Below are 16,189 nucleotides of genomic sequence, written 5' to 3' on the forward strand. Positions count from 1 at the left end.
GGACCGGCAAAAGTCCACAACTCAGCCCACCTTTCTCTTCACCTTCTCCGTTTGTTCCCCAGCCACCGTGCACAGTCTTTCGTGCAGTCCCTGGCTAGTAGGGTGATTTTTGGGTTAATTCTTAGGTCCTACCACCACTCCGGAATCTCCAAGCCATGTCATCTGTGCCGTTAGGGTCGCTCAGTCCACTGCCAGACTGCAGCTCTTTGTGTCTCCTTTTTTGGTATTCTCATGCAAATTCTTCTGCTAGTTGGGGTTTAGTCCACTTTTGTATCCTTCCCTTCAAGGCTCAGGGGTCCAAGATTATCTTCTGTGTCTGTGTTAATTGGTTTCCCTTTTCTTTGTTGAAGAGCGTCTGTGCAGTCCTTGTGCCTAGTTCACCATCTTGCCAGAACTCCCATAGGTGATTTTTTTAAAGGAGTATAGTACTCACAGGTGATACTCCTTATTTTGTAAGCTAATCTGGTATTTCCAAAAAGGTAGACTCAGGGGTTGAAGACAATTAAAACAAGTCCATGAGAGCCAAAATATGACCTTGAATATATCCCTGCTGAATTTAGAGACCATCTAAAGAATAGATTTGATACATTGAACACCAGTGACTGAAACCAGAGAAATTGTGGGCTCACATCAAGAACATTATCCATGAAGAAAGCTAAAGGTCATTAAAAAGACAGGAAAGGAAGAAAAGACCAACATGGATAGTCAGAAGAGAAACTTGCCCTTGAGTGGAGAGTAGCTAAAGCAAATGGAAGAAATGACAAGATAACAGAGCTGGACAGATGATTTCAAAGAGTAGCTCCAGAAGACAAAGTCAGTTATTTTAATGAAATGTGCAAAGACATGGAGTTGGAAAGCCAAAAGGGAAGATCATGCTTGGCATTTCTGACGCTGAAAGAACTGAAGGAAAAAATTTAAGCCTCGAGTTGCAATATTGAAAGATTTTATGGACAAAATATTGAATGATGCAGGAAACAAAAAGAAGACAGAAGGAATACACAGAGTCACTGTACCAAAAAGAATTGGTTGCTGTTCATCCATTTCAGGAGGTGGCATATGATAAGAACCAATGGTATTGAAGGAAGAAGTTGATGCCGCACTGAAGGAATTGGTGAAAAACAAGGCTCTAGGAATTAACAGGATACCCATTGAGATCTTTCAACAAACGGATGCCCCACTGGAAGAACTCACTTGGCTATGCCAAGACATTTTGAAGATAGCTACCTGGTCAACTGACTGGAAGAGATCCATATTTGTACCCATTCCAAAAAAAGGTGATCCCACAGAATGTGAAAATTACTGAATATCATTAATATCATACGCAAGTAAAATCTGACTGAACATAACTTAAAACCAGTTGTAGCAGTATATTGACAGAGAACTTCAAGAAATGCAAGCTGGATTCAGAAGAGGTCATGCAATGAAGGATATCATAGCTGATGTCAGATGGCTCTTGGCTCAGAGCAAGGAATACCAGAAAGATGTTTACTTATATTTTATTGGCTATGCAAAAGCATTCAATTTTGGGGATCATAACAAAGTATGGATAACATTGAGAAGAATAGGAATTCCAGAACACTTAATCGTACTCATGAGGAACCTGTACCTAGACCAGGAGGCTGTCGTTTGAACAGAACAAGGGGATGATGCATGGTTTAAAATCAGGAAGGGAGTGCATCAGAGTTGTATCCTTTCACCACACTTACTCATTCTATATGCTGAACAAATAATCTGAGAGGCTGGGCTATATAAAGAAGAACATGGTATCAGGATTGGAGAAAGACTCATTAACAAACTGCGATATGCTGAAGATACAACTTTCCTTGCTGAAAGTGAGGATGACTTGAAACATTTATTGATGAAGATTGAAGACTACAGTCTTCAGTGTGGATTACATCTCAATGTAAAGAAAACAAAAATCCTCACAACTGGACCAATAAGCAACAGCATGATAAATGGAGAAAAGATTGAAGTTGTCAAAGACTTCATATTACTTCATTTTACAACACCAATGGAAACAGCAGTCAGGATATCAGATGACATGTAGCATTGGGCAAATCTGCTTCAAAAGACCTCTTTCAAGTGCTGAGGAGCAAAGCTATCTCCTTGAATACTAAGGTGTGCCCGACACAAGCCATGGTATTTTCAGTTGCCTCATATGCATGTGAGAGCTGGACAGTAGATAAGGAAGACTGAAGAAGAGTTGATGGCTTTTGAGTTGTGTTGGAGAAGAATACTGAGAGTACTGTGGACTGCTAAAAGAACTAACAGATCTGTTCTGGAGGAAGTGCAGCGAGAATGCTCATTGGAAGCAAGAGTGGCCAGACTTTGTCTCACCTACTTTGGTCATGTTGTAAGAAGGGACCATTCCCTGGAGAAAGATAACATGCTTGGTAAAGTGGAGGGTCAATGAAAAAGGGCAAAGCCCTCAACAAGATGGATTGACACAGTGGTTACAACAATAGGCTGAAGTATAGCAAAGATCATGGGGCTGGTACAGGACCAGGCAGTGTTTCATTCTGCTGTTCATAGGGTTCATACTCGATGGCACCTAACAACAGCAACAAGCCTCGGGCTAATTTCAGTTCAAGGCTTAAAGAGTATCTCAAGACAATACTGTCAAAGAGTCCTATCATCTCAACCAGTCCAGTAATTCTTTTTTTTTTTTTTAAGAATTTGAGGTTGTGTTCCACACTTTACTCCCATTCTTATCAGGATCTATCTATTGTTGCCCTGATCAGATGGTTAGTAGTGGTAGCTGGGCACTGTCTAGTTCTTTTGGTCCCAAGGTAGATGAGACCATGGTTTGTGTAGACTATTTGTCCTGTAGATTAGTTTCTTCTTTGAGTCTTTGGTTTCTTTTTCTTTTTTGTTCTAAACAAGTAGAGACCAATAGTTGTATCTTAGATGACCACTTGCAAGACCCCAGACACTACTCAATAAACTAGAATGTAGAACATAAATTTTATGAACTATGTGATGGTAATTGAACAAATTGTCCCTCGAGACAATGATCTTAAGAGATCATTAAAAGATCTTTAGAGATCTCAAGACTATGATCTTAAACCTTCTAACCAAAAAAACCAATCCTAAGAGGTGTTTGGTTATGTCTAAGAAGTATCCATAACTGTATCCCATATGGTTTATTACTACATGTTGATGTACATATGGATACACCAACATATATACACACATACACCCACATACACATACCTATTCACATATATGGCTACATACATAGGTGTGTACCTGCATATATAATTTTTGTTTGTTGTTGCTGCTACCGCAAAATTACATATGCCATAGTAATTACCAAAAGGTCCATTTTGTGACCTTTTGCACTTTCCATAGTGAAATCATTTATCTTGGTCAGGCTGTGTACACTTCACCCTCACTTGGTGTGCTACCTTTGTCATCACCAAAAATAACAAGTGTCTACTACACAGAGAATGAATCCTTCTGTCCCCCAGTGCCTGGCCACTACTAATAAACATAAGTTTCTATACATTTACCTATTCATGTCATTTCATAAAACTTGGGAACATACAATTAGTTGTTTTTTGTGATTGACTTATTTCACTCACAGTAATATTCTTTACATTCATTGTAAGATGTTGTAAGATATTTCAGGAACTCATTTTTCTTTATTACTGAGTAGTATTCCATCATATGTATGTTCTACATGTTACTTACCCATTTACTCATTGATGGACACTTAGGTTGTATCCATCTTTTTGCCATTGTGAGTAGTGCTGTGTGGAACATAGGTATAAATATTTCTATTTGTGTCACCTAGTGTCTATGTGTGTCCCTAGTGTTTATACTTAACAGTAGAATTACTGGGTCATATGCAGCTCTACCTCTAGTTTTTTGCGGAACCATCAGATTGTTTTCACAATGGCATTCCTACCAACAGTGGATGAGGATTTCAATTTCTTTACATCCCCTCCAATACTTATTTTCCTTTTTAAATCTTAGCCATGCTAGTGGGAGTGAAATGGTAAAAACTGAATTTTTAGGATTTTACAAACATGTCACTTCCTGCTTTCTCCTCCTACCCCCAAACTCCTTGCTACTAATTTATTAGGATCTGGGTAGATTGAAGGGAGTTCAGGATTCCTCGCTGTGAGTCACCTTCTTTGCTTCAAAGGGGCTATAGGCAGATGACCTGGGACAATGGGGCAGCCCATGCTTTTTTTTTTTTTTTTTTGTATAGACCAACTTGTGTCTTCTGCCTCTACATAAAGTGGGTGGTGCTGGCCTGCCTATACTTGTGTGTTTAATTAACTATAAAACTATAAAAGTTAGCAAAAAAAAGTTATACTTGGACATTATTGTTAAGTTCCAAGGAAAGCAGAAGTAGCGTTTGTATCCTAGAAATTTTCTTAAGCATTCACTCTTTGTTTAGATTGACTATGGTTGAGCGGCTTCTTGGTGTTGAACCTGTGACATGTGAACTCCCTCCTCTTCTACATTATCTTGACCTTTTGTTTGGAAGAAAACAAAAAGGAAGTTTGGGTGTTGCATTTTCAGTATTTTAAACTTTTTTTTTGAGACAGTAGTGTGTAATTGTGATTCCTACTGTAGTTGGGTAGATGTATGTGCTTTTTAGGGATGATGACCTGTTTCTCTCTCCAGGGGTCTGCACAGGCTCTGGGCAGGAATTGAGAATGTGGCTCTGCATTCCAAATCCAGATCCCAGAGGCTGGGGGAGGAGGCAGCCAGTCCTCCCTCCTAGCATGCTCACCTTTCAGTTTGAGGTTTCTCCTTCCCAGAGCAGCACCTGGCCTGGCACCCTCATTGGTGGGCTCCAGGACAGAAGCGTGGTAAATTGGATTTGGGCCTCTTCGTCTCCAGGCTTCTTGCTGTGGTGGCCTAGTGCTGGCCCGGGAACAGGCCTTACAAGCAAATTAAAAGACTTGCTCACCATTGAGCAGAGAGGGAGGAGGCAGAGCTGGGAAGCATACTTATAAGATGTTGTTATTTGCCATCAAGTTGGACCCTCAAGCGACCCCTCCTTGGGTTTTCAAGGCCTTAACACTACGGAAGTATATTGCCCAACCTTCCTTATGAGGAGTGGCTGGTGGGTTAGAACCGTCAGCGTTCTGGTTAGCAGTCAAGTGCCTTAGGCCCTATGCTACCAGAGCTCCTACCTTTTAATTGCTAGGAGTCACTTTTAAACTTTAAGCAAGAGATTCCCATAACCTGTTGTCATTGAGTAAATTCTGATGCAGTGACACTATGTGACAGAGTAGAATTCCGCCTCCCAGGTTTCCAAAGCTATAATTTTTCTTTCTTCTGCAGAGTGGCTGGCTATTGGTGGTTGAACATCCACCCTTTCAGTTAGCAGCTGAGCACTTAACCATTATGCCACCAGGGCTCCAGGTATTCCCATAGTACTGGGAAAAAAAAAAAAAAAAGAAAAAAAAACCTCATTTCTTGAAAAGCATAATTGAGGGCCAGATCTTGCCTGTTTGGATTCCTTACCCTTTCTGTTCGTTTCCTTAGCACTCCTCCACCTACCCCTCATCACCACATTGGCCAAAGCTTGAATTTCTGTTCATGATGGAACTTGCCCAGTAGTTAGATTGTAATTGCTTTTTTCTCATTGGGACTGCAGTTTTGTATTTCTGGTTCTGGTAACCCCCTTATCTCAGCAGAGCTAAATATATTACAAGTAAAAGGGAAAACATTAATTCCATAAATATACAAACAGTAGCCCCTAAAAAGGGAACACTGGTGGCACAGTGGTTAAGTGCACAGCTCCTAATCCAAAAGATGGGCAGTTTGAACCCACCAGCCATTCCATGGGAGGAAGATGTGGCAGTCTTCTTCTGTAAACATTATAGCCATGGATACCCTATTAGGCAGTTCTACTTTGTTCTATAGGGACAGCATCGGAATCCACTTTATGGCAGCAGATTTGTTTGTTTTGATTAGTCCCTGAAAGTAAGCAGTATTAATAAGTTAGAGCATATCTTAGTCATTCTTCCTCCTCACTCTCATTATTAATGTGAAGCAATTAATATAGCAGACCAAAAAAAATCGTTTAAATTGTGAATGGAGCTGTGGTTCGGAGGCTAGCTACTGTTCTCAGTTCTTTATCACATCTAGGGTGCTGTGGTACTTAAGCTTTCGGGTGGCCCATGGGGCATCCTGCTTGATCATGGGGTATAGACAGAATCCTCCACGCTCAAGGAGCAATGTGCTCCACCTTAATGGTCCTGCCAGTCGATGTCACTACAGGGATTTTGTAGTCATCAGTATAGGAGGTCCTGCCCCCTTCCCCCAATTTCCATCCAGCCCTGTTTCTTCAGTTTCTACTATTTCTCAGTTAAAATTCCTTAACCTTCAAGCCAAGATGCCAGTCTGCCAACGAGAAACCTCCCTGAGTGATGTGCTTCAGGAGTACAGTGACGGTGGTTCCTATGAGCTAGTGGAAGTGTTCTAGAATCCTGAAGTTGCTTCTGAGTCATCCAAGGAAAATTAAATATGTTTTTTGGGAGATTAATCATTGGGATTTTCAATTTTAGGAACTCAGTATTCCAGGTACGGGGTGATAGTTAAGAAACTGTATGTATATCCCTATACTGCCTCTACTGGATAAGGTGTTTCTGTTTATAGTTACATAGTGGTAGTAATTGTGAAACAGTGTTATTAAAAACGCAGTTAGAATAGTTTTATATAAAGTCTTTGGATGCTGGGAAGAACAAAAGAAGCTTTTAAACATATTTCTTATTATGCCAGAGTCTTGTAGCATTTTAGAAAGCTGTTAATTTACCCTGTTTATGGTAAAGCATGTTGCTAGCTGCTGTCCTGTTGGCCCCCTAACTCATAGTAACCCCATGCATAACAGGATCAAACTCTTGTGATCTGTAGGGTTTTCACTGGCTGATTTTCAGAAGCAGATCTCCAGGCCTTTCTTGCAAGCCCATCTTAGTTGGAAGCTCCATTGAAACTGGTTCAGCATCTTAGCAACATGCAAGCCTTCACTCACAAGAGATGTATTGGCTAGGAATTGAAACCAGAAGTGCTCTATGGAAAGTAGGAGTTGGATTTTGCCTGCTTCACAGTAGGTTGGGTGAAAGAGCTGGCCCAGAAACAGGTAGTCTTCTCATGAGACAGCCTGAACCTTAGTTGCTTTCTCAGGCAATCTTTATGGGGAGGATGGGAGCCTCCATACCAGTAGTCACTGAGGGCATTTTTGCACATGATGTGGCTTTACGTGGAGCCAGGCAGATGGACTTGGTCTCTTGTGCACTAAGGGTGAGTGAGCAGAGCTGTGGATATCATTATCACACACAAGTGAAATCTTACTGAAGATAATTCAGAAATGGTTGTAGGAGTATATTGACAGAGAACTTCCAGAAATGCAAGGTGGATTCAGAAGAGGATGTACAATGAGGGATATCATTGCTGATGTCAGATGTACCTTGGCTGAAAGCAAAGAATACCAGAGAGATGTTTACTTATGTTTTATTGACTATGCAAAAGCATTCAATTGTGTGGATCATAATGAATTATGGATAACATTGAGAAGAATGGGAATCACAGAACACTTGATTGTGCTCATCAGGAACCTGTACATGGACCAGGAGACTGTCATTTGAACAGAACAAGGGGATACTGGATGGTTTAAAATCAGGAAGGGAGTGTATCAGGGTTGTATCCTTTCACCATACTTAATTCAGTCTGTATGCTGAGCAAATAATCTGAAAAGCTGGACTCTATGAAGAAGAATGCAGCATCAGGACTGGAGGAGGACTCATTAACAACCTGCAATATACAGATGACCCAACTTTGCTTGCTGAACGTGAGGATGACTTGAAGCACTTACTGATGAAGATAAAATACTTCAATCTGCAGTATATATTAAATCTGAACATAAAGGAAATGAAAATCCTCACACCTGGACCAATAAGCAGCATCACAATAAACAGAGAAAAGATTGAAGTTGTCAAAGATTTCATATTACTTGGTTCCACAGTCAGCATCAATGGAAGCAGCAGTCAAGACATCAGACGATGTGTTGTATTGGGCAAATCTGTTGCAAAAGACCTCTTTCAAGTGATGAAGAGTAAGTTTCCTTGAAGACTAAGAAGGTGCACCAACCCAAGCCATGGCATTTTCAATTGCCTCATATGCATGTGAGAGCTGGACAAATGAAGAAGGAATACTGAAGAAGAGTTGGTGCTTTTGAGTTGTGGTGTTGGTGAAGAATACTGAAAGTACCATGGACTGCCAAAAGAACAAACAAATCTGTCCTGGAAGAAGTGCAGCCAGAATGCTCCTTGTAATCGAGAATGGCCAGACTTCATCACCTACTTTGGTCGTGTTGTCAGAAGGGACTGTTATCTGGAGAAGGATATCATGCTTGGTAAAGTAGAGGGTCAACGAAAAAGGGGAAGGCCCTCAATGAGATAGATTGACACAGTGGCTGCAATGATGGGCTTCAGGTATAGCAAGAATTCTGAGGCTGGCACAAGACCAGACAGTGTTTCATTTTGTTGTACGTGGGGTCACTATGAGTTGGAGCCAATTTGACAACACTTAACAACAACAACAACAATAAAATAATAAATGCTCAGTAGTCTAGAATCAAGGGTCCTAGATGACACTTGTTGGAAGGAAGGTGGGGCAATCTACTTCCGTAGTGATACTGCCTCAGAAACCCAAGGAGGGGTCACTATGAGTCGGGTCTGACTCGACAGCACATAACAATAACAACGACAGGTGACACAATGGTTTAGTATTTGGTTACTAACCGAAAAGTTAGTAGTTTAAACCTACCAGTTGCTCTAAGGGAGAAAAGAAATAACAATCTACTCCTGTAAAGATTGCAGTTCAGGAAATCCTATGAGGGTAATTCTCCTATGTCATATGGGGTCACTATGAATCAGAAATGACTCTATTGGCACACAACAGTAGAAGTCTAGAGTCAACTTTATTAATGAGAAACTGTAAAATTATAAACTTTCATCACATGTGGAATGAAAACCAGATTTCCTTATTTTAGAAGAATTTTGGAATAGTCCTGATTTCCACAGAGAAGTTCTCACAGTGTCTCAAATTTTTTCATAATGCTGTTGCACACTAATAGACTACAGTATAGTGTAAACACAACTTTATATGCACTGGGAAAGCAAAAAGGAGCTCTGGTGGCATAGTGCCTAAGGCATTTGATTGCTAACCAGAAGGCTGGTGGTTCAAACCCACCAGCCACTCGTCAGAAGGAAGGTTGGGCAATCTACTTCCATAGTGATACTGCCTTGGAACCCCAATGAGGGGTCACTATGAGTCGGGTCCAACTTGATGGCAGTGAGTTGGTTTTTTTTTTGGTGGGAAAGCAAAAACTTGTATGACTTGCTGTATTGTGATATACAGTTTATTGCAGTGGTCTCGAACTAAACCTGCAGTGTCCCTGAGGTAGGCCTTATTTTTACTTTTGAAGACTGCAACCTGGAATAGTTTTATACCAACTGAAAAGAACTGACTGTAAAGTTTTAGGAATTTAAAAAATCTGTTGTTAAGCACAGCCATTGTTAAATTACATTCAAAACAAAGGCGATAATTACTTAAAACTCATCATTTCCTATTTTTAAAGTACATTTTACTATTATCTATTCTCTTGAAATTATTTACATCCATTATATCTGTAGAGTAGAAATACTATATAATCGTATGTCTCTTCCCAGCTCTGAGTTCAGTGAATCATGTTGGTAGTTTGAAAAGAGGCCACAGTGGAGTGTTTATTGGCATATAAATTGGCAAATGCTGCAGAGTGCAGCCAGTTCCCTCTCTTACCCTTCCAGCCTGTTGCTAACATTTATCAGCATACCACTAGCTGCAACTAATACCATATTAAACATACTAAAAAATCATCACATTCGACATGGAATGTAATTTTTCCTACTAAAATTTAAAAGCTCTGTAACAATTTTGCTTTTGAAATTGCTTAGCTATAATGAACTCATTAACTAACAATTGGTTACAGTTTACTGTAGTCTATTAAATGTGCAATAGCATTATGAAACAGTTTGAAATATTGTGAAAATTACCAAAATGTGACACAGAGACATGAAGTGAGCACATTCTGTTGGAAAAATGGTGCCAATAGACTTGTTTGACACAGGGTTGCCACAAACCTTCAATTGGTAAAAAACACATTATCTATGAAGCTTAATAAAGTGAAGCAGAATACAACAAGGTTTATCTGGATTTAGAATGTCATGCTTGGTAAAGTTAGAGGGTCAGTGAAAAAGGGAAGACCCTTAATGAGGTAGATTTGACACAGTGACTACAACTATGGTTTAAAAATAGCACAGAACTTTGAGGATAGTGCAGTGTTTTGTTCTGTTGTTCCTGGGGTTGCTGTGAGTTGGAGCCGACTCGACAGCATCTAACAACAGGGCCCACAGAGATCTTAAAATACTCTTGCATCCATTTTATTTTAGAAAATTAATTTAAAAAATATTATTGTGGTAAAAAAAATGTGTATCTCAAAATATTTGCCGTTTCAACCATTTTTACATCTACAACTCAGTGACATTAATTATATTCACCATGGCATGAAACCAATGCTAAAAATCTGTTTTCAGATTTTTTTGTCACCTCAAACAGAAACTCTACCCATTAAGCAATAACTCTTCATTTCCCTACCCCTAGCCCTAGAAACCACTTACTAAACTTTGGTCTCTATACATTTGCCTATTCTAGATATTTCATGTAAGTGGAATCATACAATATTTATCCTTTTGTGTCTGATTCATTTCTTTTTATATAATGTTTTCAAGGTTCACCTGTGTGTTAGCATGTATCAGGACTTCATTTCCCTTTATAGCTGAGTAATAATCCATTGTATATAAATACTATTTTGTTCATCTGTTGGTGGACATTCAGGTAGGTTGTTTCGACTTCTTGGCTATTGTGAATAGTGCTGCAAAGAATATGGGTGTACAAGACTCTGCTTTCAACTTTCAGGAATGGGAGCTCTGGTAGCATAGTGCGTGCCTAAGGCACTTGACTGCTAACCAGAGGCTGGCGGTTTAAACCCACCAGCCACTCCTCGGAAGGAAGGTTGGGCAATCTACTTCCATAGTGATACTGCCTCAGCAACCCAAGAAGGGGTCGCTATGAGTCAGGTCTGACTCAACGGCACATAACAACAACAACAACATGGTAATTTTATGCTTAGCTTTTTAAGGAGCTGCCAAACTGTTTTGCATAGTGGCCACACCATGTTATATTTCCACCACCTTGTATCCATCCTTTACCAAGTAGTAGTAGTTGCTGTTGTGGTGTGCCGTCTAGTTGATTTCAATTCATAGCAACCCACATGACAGCGCAGAACTGCTACATAGGGTTTTCTAGGCTTGAATTTTTATAGGAGTAGATCCACTGGTCCTTCTGCAGAATTGCTGGGTGGATTTGAACTATGAACCTTTCAGTTAGCAGCAAAGCACTTAACTGTTGTGCCACCAGGGCTCCTTTTACCTTGTAGGAAAGTAGTAAATATTAGAGCTTTCACACAAATATAAATTCAAGTACTGCAGACAGGTAATATATGTATGTTCTTATTTATGTTTTTTTTAAACACTGTCTCCTTTAGAAGTAAAAGCTGTGTTGGATAAATGTTTCTTAGATGAGACCACAGTTCTCAAGGCCCCTGGAACATTAAAGGAAAAGGTACTTTTTGTGATTCTTCATCTTGGAGTCCTTGGGGCACCCATGGGGACTGACAGACCTCCCACATATTGTATCACCTCTGATAATTGCCAGATACTGTGTGTGTCTGTGTGTTTGAGTGGATTCACATCTGACTTTTGGTTTTGTCTTCTGGGATTTGGTCACCTGAGATGTTTTCCATGCCCTTCGCAGGAAACAAAGTTATTTTCAAAGAGGTCCAATGCTGTCCTTGGTACAGATATCTCTTATGGAAAGGAATTTGACTCTAAGGATAACTCTTACAAAAATGAAACCACTTTGTGATTTGTGGTGTATGTAATGGATGTGTAAATAAATGGATAATTAGATCATTTCAGATGGTGGAAGGGGCAGCTTCCCAAGGAACCCTATAGAAAACATATGTGGTTGGTCCACAAACTAGTGCTAGGCCATGTTTTGGGAGCCTGCTGGTCATCATGAGAGCAGAAGAAAGATTCCACTGTGTGCATGAGAAGGGGGTGTTGCCACTTTGCAATTCTGATTTGCCATTCTGCATCCAACAGCCTGGGAGCCTATTCTTACTGGCAGTACTTTGTGTGTGTGTGTGGTGTGTGTGGTGTGTGTGTGTGTGTGTGTGTGTGGCTGGAGTATGCAGCTGGTAGCTGACATCAGAACTTTAATCACATTTTTGTTTGGCATGTTTATTTTTGTTAAGCATCTTATTATTTATTTATTTATTTTTATGAGCCCAGAATTGCAGACCTCTAAGGAATCTGCTCCTTGACTTAGTTTATTGCTGGAGTAAACAAAAGGCTTGGCACTAAGCTGGGGAGAGATCACAGTGTGATTCTCCGCACCCCCCCACCAAGTCTGTGACCCTGTGGCATTTCAGCTAATTTGGGCTGCAGCCCCTGGGTACTGGGCTGTTTTATCCAGCTCTCGGCTCTCTTTGCACCCATTTCACTTCCCAAAGCCAAAAGCCTCATTATTTTAAACTTTATAGATTCAGATCATATTTAGATGATCAATTATATTTACATGACAGGGCAGTTTAGCTACATGGTGCCCTGCCCTTGGCACACAGATGGTCCTGCTGCCCCGCCTTCTGCTGTCCAGATGAAGTTTGCATGTACTTCCTCTGCCCACAGAGACGGTCACTGGACTTTCCCACCCTGGAATGGAAGGGGCAGATTTGGCAGCTCACTTTTCTTTGCCTTTGTTCCATAGGTTTAAATGTAGAGTAAATAATACTTATTCTTTCACCCTCCTTTGTTTTTTCCATCTGGGGGGAAGAAAAGTCCTCTTAGTTTGTTTTATTATTATTTTATTTTGCATGATGTTTTATTTAAATAGGAGTTTTTTCTTGCTCTAAGACATAGTTAAGGCCAATTGTTGGCTTATTTATCTAAGTTAATGTGTCAGTTTCACTCTGATGAACAGATGATATTCCTAAATCATGAGGAATAACAACATAAACACTTTGCTTTACCTCATGAACATATCTTATAGGAAATAAGGGAAATGGAAGGTAGACATTAAAACCATATACATTCTAAGAAAATGTAAAATTCTTGTGTTTTTTTTTTTTTTCACTTAAATGGTGTTTTTTATTTTTTAACTGTTTATTGTGATTTGGGTGAAAGTTTGCAGAGCAAATTGAGTTTCCGTTCAAGAGTTCATAATAATTTTGATTCATGACAGTGATTGCTTCAGGAAGACCCTAACGGATAACTGCAGTTTGTTCTAAGTCATTCTCACCTCTGTGCTCCCTCATGTTTCCTGGTCCCTGGGATCCCTGAGGCTGAGCTGGGTGTAGGGCTGGGCTCTGTCAGAAGCTGAAGGAAGTGGCCCATCAACAGACAGAACTGGTTTGCCTGCAGACAGCAAAGAGCCTGATGACCTAACCTGGGGCAGAAAGCAGTTCTGGGTGGGAAAAAGACTTGAATCATGGAGGCCTGGGGGTAGGGCAACTCAATGGCAGCAGGTTTGGTTTGGTTTGTTTTTGGGATCAGGAGATACATGGATATAATATTCTTCTTATCAGTTCAATACAAAATATTTTATGCCATTTTCAGACTGTTTCACACAGTGTGTCCCAGTTTGTGGTTCAGAAAATATGATCTCCAAAAGCAGCTGGGCATCACTGAAATATTTGCCAGTGCAGGAATCCTACTGGGGGCTGGGAGGGAGTGGGCTAGGCAGGGAAATGCTATTTTTTTTTTATCAGTCATTTTTACTGGCCAGACACCATATCATCCTGGACCCAAGGCCAAATTGCAGTGATGATTCTGAAAGGTTCTTTTGATCATGTTCTGCTGGGCAGGAACTGGGGAGGGATTTCTCAATTCCCATTATATTAATAATTGGGTATTTTCTTCATTGCATTCACCTTTCAGAGTGTAGGCAGTGGGGGTAAAGGGGAGCTCAGATGTATTGGCATGGTATTCTTTTCCTGTGCTACCTAATTTAATCCTCACAACAACCCTAGAAGGGAAGTTATATTCTCCTTTTACAGCTGGGAATGCTGAGCTCAAAGAGGCTAAGTGTCTCTCTTTGTGGGCCTGTTAGGAGAGGAGGAGCTACTTGAAATGGTTTTGCAGCCTCCTCCAGGAAGGTGAGGGTAAAGCCACACAAAGGCCAGAGCATTCCACTCAGAGCATCCAAATGGCAGTCTTGTTCCAAGCCAGGAGTTGGGATTACCCCTGAGTTTTGCTTCCCCCATGGCCTTTGGTGGGTGTTTGCATGTGTTATGTCTGGTTTGGGTTTCAGATTTATTCTTGCATTTTTATTTCAGGACATAACTTGGCAAGATGAGCACTCTGCCCCTTTCTCCTGGGAAACAAGGGTAAGTTGGATTAAATTTAGATTTATTTGTACTTTTTCAATAGAATTGAGGGATTATGTATTTTTCTTTCCACATTTGATAGACTTAGATGGCAGCTGCCCATACTCCCAGGCTGCAGTTGGCATGCCATTGTGGATAGAAAAGGAGAGAGGAGAAGGAGAGAACTGTTAGGAGTCAGGACACTGTTGTGTGGTTTGGTAATGGAATGTAAAGTAGTAGTGAGTGCTGTCAGCTGGCCCAGTGGCGCCCGATGACTAGGGAATGTAGGGCAGCCACATTGGGCCTATCTAGCTTGCATTTCCTCCCACCAGCACTCCATAAGACAAAGCTTTGTAGGATTGCAATCTAGTAACATATTTGTGGTTATTATTTTTACAGAGTTGCTTAAGAGCATCAAGTTTGACTGACTTAAGTTTATTTCCCCCATGAGTTGTCCTGGTAGAACTGCATTAATAAGCAGTAAGATGGCCAAAGAGCCAAGGAAGAGAAATAAAGGGCCAGGTGTTTCTGAAGACTGGACTAATCAGTGTGAGTGTTGGGGTGATGGAGGTGGTTGTGTGCCTGGGATGAAATGAAAGCCAGAGTCAGATCAGGGCTTCACCCACTCATCTATGAAGTGTGCATCTTCTGGGTTTTTCACATGGCTTCTCACTTGCCAATTGGGTCTCTCACCCCAGCAGCACCAGGTGGAGAGGACAGGAGCTGCCACCTGATAAGCCTGTGAAGAGGGTGGACTGGGGTTGGGGAAGCAGTGAGGGGGTCAGCCAGGGGCCTGATGGCCTTCATGTGGGGAAGTGTATCTTACAATGAAGTATTTCACAAGGGCTCAGATGGACTGGCACAGCTAATACATAGATACATTTAGTAAGTGATTGTGATCATTTTGAATGAAGCAAGGTGGTCTCAGGAAATGGAACCTTCACAGGTAGAGTTTGTCCTCATGTTAGAGAGAAGAGATGATCTTGGGGTGTGCATTAATTTACTTGACAAACTGGCATGCCCTTTGCCTTCAGTGTAGCATTTACATCAGATCCTAAAGTCCTAGAAATAAACAGATACCAGCATCCTGTATGTCCTGTTTTTATTGTCATATCAGATTGATAACTCAGGTCTGTGCAGAGGATAGGGTGAGGGAGGTTGGCCTTACTGGAAGCTGAGTCTCTCTGGAGGTTCTGGACATTCATTGAAGGGCTGGCTGAGGTTAGGGTAGGTAGCAAAGGAAGCCAGAGAGAGGCCTGCAATTACAATAGCTCCTGAATCCCACTAGAATCCTGTGTCTGGTGGCACTGCAGAGAAGACTGTAGGTGGGTTGAGAGCATATCATTACCTTGGTTTTCAGCCAGAGTCTTGGATAGTACTCATATGTGTCTTCCAGAATGGGTGGCGAGAAGCACTGATCTCATAATGATGCCTGGTGGTCATATATAACTAGTCATTCTGCACACTGGGAACCAACAACCTTAGTTCCCAGGTTCTAATGTTGTTGTTGTTGTTATGTGCCATCGAGTCGGCCCCAACTCGTAGCGACCCCTCCTTGGGTTTCCGAGGTGGTATCACTATGGAAGTAGATTGCCCAACCTTCCATCTGAGGAGTGGCTGGTGGGTTTGAACCCACCAGCCTTCTGGTTAGCGATCAAGTGCCTTAGACACTATGCTGCCAGAGCTCCTCAGGTTCTAATA

At 41.0% G+C, this 16,189-nt stretch overlaps 1 protein-coding gene across 1 annotated transcript in view; it reads left to right on the forward strand.

The window, feature by feature from the left end:
- The window catches only part of CUNH1orf198 (chromosome unknown C1orf198 homolog), a 40,524-nt gene that overhangs the window by 10,248 nt on the left and 14,087 nt on the right, over nt 1-16,189 (forward strand). Inside the window, exon 2 of the mRNA XM_007938494.1 lies at nt 14,459-14,509. Within this exon, the coding sequence (XP_007936685.1) occupies nt 14,459-14,509 (51 nt within the window). The remainder of the gene's footprint in view (nt 1-14,458; nt 14,510-16,189) is intronic.

Source organism: Orycteropus afer, unplaced genomic scaffold (assembly GCF_000298275.1).
Source record: "Orycteropus afer afer isolate SDZICR_OR568_19922 unplaced genomic scaffold, OryAfe1.0 scaffold00050, whole genome shotgun sequence".
Classification (NCBI taxonomy): domain Eukaryota; kingdom Metazoa; phylum Chordata; class Mammalia; order Tubulidentata; family Orycteropodidae; genus Orycteropus; species Orycteropus afer.